This window comes from Mytilus trossulus, chromosome 14 (genome assembly GCF_036588685.1).
Source record: "Mytilus trossulus isolate FHL-02 chromosome 14, PNRI_Mtr1.1.1.hap1, whole genome shotgun sequence".
Taxonomy (NCBI): Eukaryota; Metazoa; Mollusca; class Bivalvia; order Mytilida; family Mytilidae; genus Mytilus; species Mytilus trossulus.
In genome coordinates, this window is record NC_086386.1 from 53,490,141 (window position 1) to 53,500,689 (window position 10,549).

General features: G+C 32.6%; 1 protein-coding gene across 1 annotated transcript; it reads left to right on the top strand.

Moving 5' to 3' along the window:
- The first annotated feature begins 2,875 nt into the window (after positions 1-2,875).
- Positions 2,876-7,323, top strand: LOC134697306 (keratin-associated protein 5-8-like). Its single transcript, XM_063559496.1, has 6 exons — positions 2,876-3,006; positions 3,659-3,784; positions 4,287-4,418; positions 5,153-5,278; positions 6,202-6,301; positions 7,286-7,323. Exons 1-6 carry the CDS (start codon positions 2,877-2,879, stop codon positions 7,293-7,295), a joined length of 624 nt encoding a protein of 207 aa, XP_063415566.1. The 5' UTR covers position 2,876; the 3' UTR covers positions 7,296-7,323.
- Positions 7,324-10,549: the final 3,226 nt, after the last annotated feature.

The following is a 10,549-nucleotide window of genomic DNA, read 5'->3' on the forward strand; positions in this document are numbered from 1 at the left end:
GTTTTTTGCATTCGTCTCAATTTTTGGCAACACCCAGCCCGCAGTGATTGAATTATTATAAAAAGTTATTAAAATAAAAACTGTCAGCTTCCCTCTGACTATGAATTATTACTTTTATTGTAAATTCTTTACAAATTATGTGAAACAAACACAAATAAGTTTGTTATGAAACACACGTGTACACAACGACACTAATGTAGAGTTATAAATTGACCAAAATTTCCCACATTTATTTTTAGACAGACGATTGACCAATGAGAAACCAGTATAAACTTACATGCGGGCTAGGTGTTGCCAAAAAATGAGAGATGCAAAAATACATCCCGTTGACCGACTTCTGAGGCCTGCTACTAATGATCCCGACAACAATGATAGTCGTGTCATATACCATTGTGTAGATAAATCAATTTAGATTTACGGCATATTAAGTTTAAGAAGGTTTGACAACCGAAAAATAAAAAAAATAACGGGAATTTGGGACTGGTTGTCATTATTCAAAAAATTAGTTAAGTAACTTGTGTTATATTAAGGTATACGGGAATTTTTTTTTTGAGACAAGTGCCTGTGCTTATTCTAGATATATCTGCAAAATTCAAGTTAATAAAAAATATTTATAAATATAATTTGTTTGTAATGTGTTTTACCAACTAGTTGATGACGATGAACCAAATCTGCAATTGACTTTCAGGGTTTTCCCAAAAAAATCCTCAGGAATACGAAATCTACCAAAGTATATTTGATTTCAAGGGAACAGGAAAGGAACAGAATGAAAATTTCCAATTTAATTCTTTGTTATCCATTATGAACCTTAAACAGGTTAGAGCTCTATATATGACCAGACATATAATCTATAATAGATAATACTTTCTTCAAATTGATTTTTGTGTCTAACTTAAATGCAGCTATAACACAAATAAAACATTCGATTATTTCTACAATGGTCATAAAAATAAAATATATTAAATCAGGGAAACATTTTAGTTTGGGACAGGCTTTGGTCGGTTAGCATATCTTATAAATAATTAAATTACGGCTCAAAAACAAATAAAGAATGAATATTCTATCTTACTTGAGGAGTCCTTACACAACAAAGTTAAATAGATACAAAAAAATACCCATTTCGTGTGTCAAATATATTCCGGCCTTTCCTTTTTCTAGTTTGATTTTTTTTTACATTAATCATTTTGGGACCTTCGAGTTATCTATCCGGTATGAGTTTTGTTCATAACTGAAGACAATGACGTGACATATAATTGTTTATTCTGTGTCATTTGTGTCTTTGAAAGGGCTGTTTCACTGTAAATCTTAACACCGATTCTTATTATATATCTCATCTTGTACTTGTTTAAGAACCAATCGATTGCATTTTACAATTTTTAGTTGTTCGTGTCATTTAACACATGTATAAATAATAACCTTACAATATTATGCTTGAATATATATCAGACACAAATGTGTTTGAATTCACGGTAACAATAGAAGTTTGAATAAAATGTTCAATACATTCTAAATATTTCTTGTATAATGAACACAATGACAATTTTTTTTTATGAAAAACCATATGTTGCTTTTATATATAAATAAAATGTTATCGTTATCAACATATTTTTTTAGGTAATGTTTCTATTAACAAAATATGTTCATCAGGAAGTAGATATACAATATAATTGCCTTTACTGTTTGATGACGATGGGCCACTACGTTCGATCTTGTCATTGGGTTATTATTGATGAGGACTGTTAAAACATCACCATGCCATTTCTTCGTTTGGACCAATCAAAAACATGCGCAATTAAACTCCCAAAAGGCAACATCTTTTCTTAACAGGTTCAGTGATCCCACCTTAAGATATTTAAGCTCAAACGAGGGTGGTTTCAGGCATTCTCTTAAAAACCTTTCAGATAGCTATCATGGGGAAAACTGCTCTGCTCGTTTTGGTTGTGTCAATTACGTTGAGTAAACTCATTAACGGTAAGTTTTTAATTCTAATGACTTTTTGATAAAGGTAAAATATTTTTTGCAAGTATATGACAAGTAAGACAGAGGTAGTTACATACCTCAATGAATTGTATCGGAAATAGAATATGAGTACAACAACAATATTTTGCTTGAAATCAGTATGCAATGTATTTTGTATATTAAAAGATAACACTTTTGTTTTACCTGTTTCCTATAAGTACAGTGCAAAGTGCAAATTTGTAAAACTGAATAGTTATTTTATCGGATAAAGTTGCCATTAAAGATGTGTGAATAAAAACTACAGGGATAAGACTACCATGGTGGCTATAAGCATTTGTTCAAAATTGCATTTCAAAAATATTGTGCAGGACTTGTTTTTGTTTTCAAAGAGAAGCGTCAAATAAAAAAAATAATAGTGTTTTGCTGTTCATGACTAGGGCTTTGGTTTTCTGCCATGAAATGCATTGCTTATTTCCTACAACTGTCTAAATCGACTGAATATTTTGTACATTTTTTTTTTCATTTTAATATGGATGTAGCATTCTATAATTTGGTGGTAATACATTGCAGTAGTGACAATTATATGTATTTTTCAGAAGGTAAAATGACTTTTTAATTTTTAAACTTACTTGTACAGTTTCCATGTATGACGGCGGGGGTTCCTGTTGTACAATTGTAAATCTGTGAAAGGATTTTGCTTATCATCGCTTTATTTTTATATGTTTTGCATTTCTGTGCATGTCAATATTTTTGTCAATATTTCCACTATCTAGTTAGGACAGTGATCCATTCACCAAGAAAACACTGATTTTCCTGTTAACAATGTTAACAAGTGCAAGGTTTGTAAGAGAGTAAACTTTTCTGTGTCTGATTGGGCTTTATATATCTCTCACTGATTTTGTTATAAAATTACAGGCATGCCAAACATAGCATGTACTATCCAAGGTGGATATTGTTCAGTCTCGGATACATGTTCATCATTAGGCGGGCATGTGGAAAAATTGTCTGCAAGGTGCAAGTGTGGAAATCCATGTTGTAAATGTACTGGTAAGTCACGAATTTATTTTCCATTAAAAATCATTAATAAATATCTGGTCCATTAAAACCTACAACAGCAAACTATATTATTCAACCAAACGACTGGATATTTACTGTCATATGTCTTACTTGTAATAGGCATTTTCCAACGAAAATTTACTGACGATCTCAATATTTTAAAGTGAAATGTTCTTACGAGAAACTCAAATTAAAGCGCCCGACACCAGTTATGTATAGATTATAGTATTTGAATCAGGAACTGGTACCCGCCTTTCCCTTTAAATGCATCTCAGTTGATGCTTTATTTTTTATTTCAGTTTCTTCAACATATTTTATCCGATTTGAAGCTTAGTATTATAGTTAAATTCATCAAAAGACTGTCGCTATTGTGAGGAATCTGCTAATCGTTATCAAAGTAATGGAATGTCTGCAGCTGTCAAACACGTGAGAGGTTTAACTAGCTTTAAAACCAGGTTTAATTCCCCATTTTCTACATGAGAAAACGCATGTACCAACTTAGGAATATGACAGTTGTTATCCACTCGTTCGATGTGTTTGAGTTTTTCCTTTGCCTTTTGATTACGGACTTTCTGTTGGTTTTTTTCCTTGTGTTTTTTTGTGTGTTATTTTAGTGTTTTATAACTCATCCTTTTATTGATAGACACATGCCCTGAAGGTTCTATGTGTATGAGTGAAGGTGACATATGTGATGGAACGAAAGAGCCTAATGGATGTTGTGGTAACCGGTTTTGTTGTACACTTCCTGTGACAACAACACCTGCACCATGTGAGTAAAAAATATGAAGCTATCACAGATAATGGTAAAAATATTAGGATGCCGTTTATAATTAAGTACATTTGATTCAATAGTTTTGATTAAACAATCATGCATTATCAAATTCAAATGCTATTAAGGAATCATTATTATTATGTTGAAAAATGATTGGTTGAAAAAAAGTAAAAAAAGGCTTGTATTGGTACACAACTATATAACTTCTTTTGAAGTCAAAACGCGCGTCTGGTGCAACAAAATTTAATTCTGGTATCTATGATGAGTGTATGCTTAGCGTTCATGTATGATTAAGGTGTTCATGTTGTTCAATTGTTAATCTGAGAAATAGTCATTATTTCTAGTCAATATTTTGTTTAGTTAGTTAAGACCGTGATCCATTTAACAAAAAACTGAAAATTCACCTGTTAAAGATTTTTACAAGTACAAGGTTTGAATGGAGGTAGACTATATCTTTGTGCATCTACTTATCTATAAACTATTTGTTTTAAAATGACAGGCGAACCGAACGTTGCATGTACCGGTCTAGGTGGAAATTGTTCGGACTCAGATACATGTTCGTCATCAGGGGGACAAGTGGAAAAGCTGTCTACAGGGTGTAAGTGCGGAAAAGCATGTTGCAAATGTACTGGTAAGAAACGAATTACTTTTAAGTAATAATCATCAATATAAAAGTTTAAGTCCATAACACTGACATAAAAATACTCTACTATTTCAATCGACGAAACTAGTTGATACTAACTGTTATATTCCTGACTTGGAAGAGACATTTTCACTCGAACTTGTACTGACGATTTCATTATTTGATAATAATGTTCTAACAAGAAACTTTGATAAAAGAAGTACCGATTATAAGCTTATCTGCATGTTGATATCGTAAAATATCAGCTGCGAGACATAATATGAAGCTTTTTGTCGAGTGAGCGTAGCGAACGAGATCAAAAAGCCTTCATATCATGTCAAGCAGCTGATATTTTACAGTATCAATATGCAGATAATCTGATAATTAATTAATCGGGCTAAATTTGCGTGTTTCAGAAGTTTTTCTTTGTTTCACCAGCACACAAAATATGACTTGATAAGTTCGGGTCAAAGTTATTAACGTCGGTTCAAACATTATAGAGTGCTATAATTGAAACAGGACCTGGCTACTCACCTGGCCAACTACATACCTCTCACTGTATGCTATATTTAATATGTCTTTAGACTTAATAGACACACAAATAAAAGAGGACTGTCGTTTTTGTTTTAACTTTTTTACCATTTGTGTACCTCTGTTTCTTCAAATTATTTTATTTGATTTAAGACGTAGGACTAATTCATCACAAAACTGTCTCTGATAATAACTCATTCTTTTGTTGCTAGACATATGCCCTGAAGGTTCCATATGTATGGGTGAAGGTGACACATGTGATGGAACAAAAGATACAAACGGATGTTGTGGTAACAGGTTTTGTTGTACACCTCCTATGACAACAACACCTGTACCATGTGAGTTAAATACATAAAGATATCACAGATTATCAAAATCAAAAAATATTATGAAAACGTTTAAGATTATGTACTCTTTTTAAAGACAAAATAAAATTAATTTATCTAACATGTCTAATTCAAAATAATAATGATTTTATTAATCATGAATACAAATGTTAAATGACGTGTTTGCTATAAAGGAATCAAAGTTGAAAAAAATAATGTGTTGATATACATGTAAGGTTGTTATTGGTACAAAATTATAAATGTTGAAATAACATGCTGTTTGACGGTAAGTCCCAAGGGTTTCAACAATCCAGTAGCTCAGTACTTCAATATAGCTTTTCAAATTCGTATTAAATCTGATTTTTTCCCCATATCATTTTGTCCAAGCCATTACTAAACATACATAATTGGTATATTAGCCATGTTCCATAATGTTCATCAGCAAGATAGCTCAGTTCTTCTGTATGTTCAAAACAATGTAGATGTTTTGTACTGTTTAAATATAAATACAGTACAATTTAAAAACTATTTTGAATCAAAACATGACTCTCTCATACATAGCTCTAGACCCATGTCCGGGTCTGACTTTATTATTGATATGTTTTTTTATGTTATTGCTTTCAACAATGTACTAGATAAAGATTTTGAAATGTTATGGTTATTTATCTCAAAGAAACGACACATAGTGTAGTCATGCCCCGTCAGGATGTAGAAAGAGTACTGTCAATGTTAATAAATTAAGTTGATACGATTAAAAGCACGGTGTCAAATATTTGACAGTCGTCATCCTTTGTTTTTTTTTCATGAAATATTCAAGAAATGTAAATAAAAACAGCAGTAAACATTGTAAAAATAAGCTTTGTAAAAACTTAAATTACTATTTTATGTAATCTTCTGCTTATGTATGAAATATATAGCATTGGCTAATTCTACAGGTGTAGAAACATGTAAAGGTACTTGTGAGACTGAGGACTGTGGTGTGCATATAGGACAGCCTGAAGACGGAGACTGCTGCGGCTCAAAGAAATGTTGTTTGTAAGTAGAACTTGAAAATGCTTATCAACAAGTGATATAATAATCGTAAACAATATACTTTTCTCGAATCAAGTTCATAATGCGAAATATGAGTAATTGCACATGAATACGTGTTGCTATGTCAAATGATCGAGTAAGACGAGCTGTAATGATGACGTCTAAACAGAAAAGATATATAATGTATATTGCACAGTCCATTCAACAGTAAACAGAAACTTCGTGATAAGCGTCACGAACCATATTCCACAAAATTGTGTGAGTTTGGATATGTGGAAAGTTCCCGTTAGCCTGTCAATAACAGCATTAGCAGATTCATATTGTCCTTTCTTCTTATTGTTTGTTTTCGAATTTTCAAATTTTAACTTGCGTAAAATAATTCACAACGATTCTCATCGTATTGGTTCCACATCTCTTTTAATGAATGAAAAATGAGAGTTTTTGTCAACATATCGTGTTCATTCTAAATTTACTATTAATGTCATACTTTGAATGACATTTCCGAAATTTGAAGGTAATTAGTATAGCATGTTTAGCTAAACACAATTCACATCTGACAAATTTCACGTATGTAAACTGTGGACGGTATTCAGTATTTTGTAAAATAAACTTTATTTCTAATTTGGTATCAGCTTTTGAGTACACCTTGAACCGGAAAATTGCGTACATAGCCGAACTTCAATAATATAAAATATGTATTAAGAAAATAACTTGAAGATATGAATTTCCCTTCAGTTTGTGCATTAAGAAAATAATCTAAGGACTAACTATGTTTGAAAATTATTAAAATAAACTGAAGCTTCTGTTTTTAGTTTTACAACGAATACTTACACTTCATATTTTGTAATTTCATATTCATTGAAACTGATATACTTTTTTGCCCTTGGAAATGCAAACATTGGCCTCCTGAAATTTTGCTTCTTGTTCAGATCTTTTTGTACAGCTAATGTTATAATAGCTTTAACAAATATTATTTTATCATTTCAGTCTTGGCTAAGAATCTGACCTGCGTCTCGAAGACGTTTGAAGAAAGGTTTTTTGTAGAAATATCTACAGTTATTAACCTAATAAAAATTGAATGATATTTATTATACTGCGTGTGACACATGTTCTTTGACTAACTTTCGACACCATAACGCTAGAAAACCACATGCATTGCTAGTATAAAACCCCTTACGTACAAATAATCTAGTAATTGGCGTTAATGTCATTCATTGTTACTTCATTAGGCCATTCCAGTTTATATCTGATAATGGGGGATGGATGGTCCCATCTGAGGGGTGTAAAATGTATACATCTTAGGGGTGAAATTTTGGTTTTTTTCATCTGACAGGTACACTTTTACGCAACAATACCTGAGGGGTCTTGAAACAGTAAATAACTAAATATAATTACATCTTAGGGGTTACAAAAAATACCTATTTCATATCTTAGGGGTGCTTTGGAATGTAGACAGTTTCGTTTTATGCATTACCTGGTATTGGATTTAAAATTATGATGGGCACAATCCTTGCAGTAAAAATTCTGATAGGTCAATTTTTCCCATGAAAGCCCATCCACCCAATATGAACAGAAACTCTACATCTGATAGGTCTTAATTTATAGATCTGCTAGGTAGTTTTTCATGATGTTTTTTTTCTGATAGGTAGAACAAAAATCTCCCCATCCATCCCCACCGGTCAGAAATTAACTGGAATGGCCATTATTTGCTACGCCCCTCTCTGCACTTAATTTCTAAAATGTCATACATTAGTTCTAATCTAGCAGTTGCTAAGTGCTCGTTGTACATTTGTAATTCGTCTAAAGTAATCTCTAGGCTGTCAACACTGAGGTTGTTAGTTTAAAAACTGCGCCTTGCAAAGTTTGATTGTTTCACTTTAAACTGCTCGATAACTTAATTAGGTATTCACTTGGAAACTCAACATCTACCCTCACCACACTAACCAAGGAGGAAATTCTGGATAATCATAGGTCTGTTCTATGTTCCTTTGGAATTTCAACCAAATATTAAGAACAGTATTGGATACCTAAACTTCCAAACAACTGTATATTGATTGGTCTTCCAAGCAAATGCTCCACCAAACCTCTTTCTATATTGTCCACATCTATTTTGACAGGGAATTTAAGCTGGGCGCTAAAGTTTATTGTGAAACTTCCTATTCTAGAGGTGGCGTAAATCAGATGTGGATACTGATACTTTCCAAATTTTTTTTGAGTATTTATAATCTAAGACTCTCTCGTCTTACCATAGTATTAAAACGTTTGACTTTTGTACACTTTACATAAGTATTCTCCATTTAAACTAAAAGACACATTGAAAGAGTTGGTTTTGCTTTTTTTCATTAAAAAGAATGGCCAATACAAGCTAGTATTTGGGGGAGAGATAAATCCTTCTTGGTAAAAAAATACTCCGATTCAAGCAAAACAATTTCTGAAACCGACATTATCAAGAAGCTTGATTTCTTGATTGATAATAGATTTGTAACGTTTGGAATTCAAAAAAGAACCAATAGTGCACCTCTTCTTAACGACTTTTTTTTTCATTATCTTGAGTCTGAAATCATAGGGGAACTTCTTACGAAGAAAGATAAGAAGTTAGCAATCTCATTTAACTTTACGTTTTGCTAAATAGATGATGTTCTCTCACTAAAATAATGCAAAATTTGGTGACTACTTTGAGCGTATATATTCCATCAAACTAGAGATAAAGGTTAATACAGATACTATTAGGCCTGCCCAATATCTTCTAACTTCTAAATCAGAAAACATTCACTGATATAAGACGCAATGCAGACGAGTTAAAAGATTACTGACATATACACCAACTTAAGCAGTGTGCCATACCGAATGAGCCCGTTCTTAAGTAAACGTGTAAGCTAGCAGATGTCTCCCTCCTTTACAATGAATTCAAAAAAGATGAATATAATTCTTATATATGGAAGGCCGTAAGTGCGTTATGGTACTTCCTTCATTATTATGATAAGCGTATGCGCTATTGTTTAATATCAAGTTCACTAGCTTGAAAGTTATCAAAAGTACCAGGATTATAATTTTATACGCCTGACGCGCGTTTCGTCTACATAAGACTCATCAGTGACGCTCAGATCAAAATAGTTAAAAAAAGCCAAATAAATACAAGGTTGAAGAGCATTGAGGACCTAAAATTCCAAAAAGTTGTGCCAAATACGGCTAAGGTAATCTACTCCTGGGGTAAGAAAATCCTTAGTTTTTCGAAAAATTCAAAGTTTTATAAACAGAAAATTTATAAAAATGACCATATAATTGATATTCATGTCAACACCGAAGTGCTGACTACTGGGCTGGTGATACCCTCGGGGACGAAACGTCCACCAGCAGTGGCATCGACCCAGTGGTGTAAATAGTTATCAAAAGTACCAGGATTATAATTGTATACGCCAGACGCGCGTTTCGTCTACATAAGACTCATCAGTGACGCTCAGATCAAAATAGTTAAAAAAGCCAAATAAATACAATGCTTGAAAAAGAAGTCTTTACATTTCTTAAACACACACTTAATTATGACCTAAAGTTCTGGATAAAACGTTTGTAATCCCCCTTTTTAGAAAATGTAAATGTATGGGGAAGAGATGAAATGCTTGAGAAGACAGCAGAGCAACTGTAGCGACTGAGGCGAGTTAATGATACAACATAAAATTAAACAACAGTGTTGAAATTTGGGACCATCAATAGCGAGAGGGGGTCCGTTTGTTGACTGTTGGAAGGCTATATGTGTGTTTTATCCTATATGCCCTAATGTTTCATTGGCATTCGGAATAACCCACCCATCAGCATTGTAAACCCCCTTTGTAGAACCCTTATGAAGTACTTGTCACTAGAAATCAAGCAAAAACCATCAATCAATCAATATATTTTAGCAAAAAATACTTTGTAGCACCGTCTAGTAGTAGCCCTCAAAGTGATACAATTTTGGATCGTATCTCATTATTGAAATAGCTTTACAAAAACAATCCTTTCAATTTTGACCTACATGTACAACTTGTTTGTGTCGTATTGTTGACCTTCACCTCATATAATTTGTATCAGATGGTCTAAATGGGATATTACTGAATGGAGAATGCGAAACACATACAAATAATAGCGAAACAAGAGGCTCTAAAGAGCCTGTGTCGCTCAACTTGGTTTATGTGGATAATAAACAAAGGACACAGATGGATTCATGACAAAATTGTGTTTTGGTGATGACGATGTGATTGTAGATCTTACTTTACT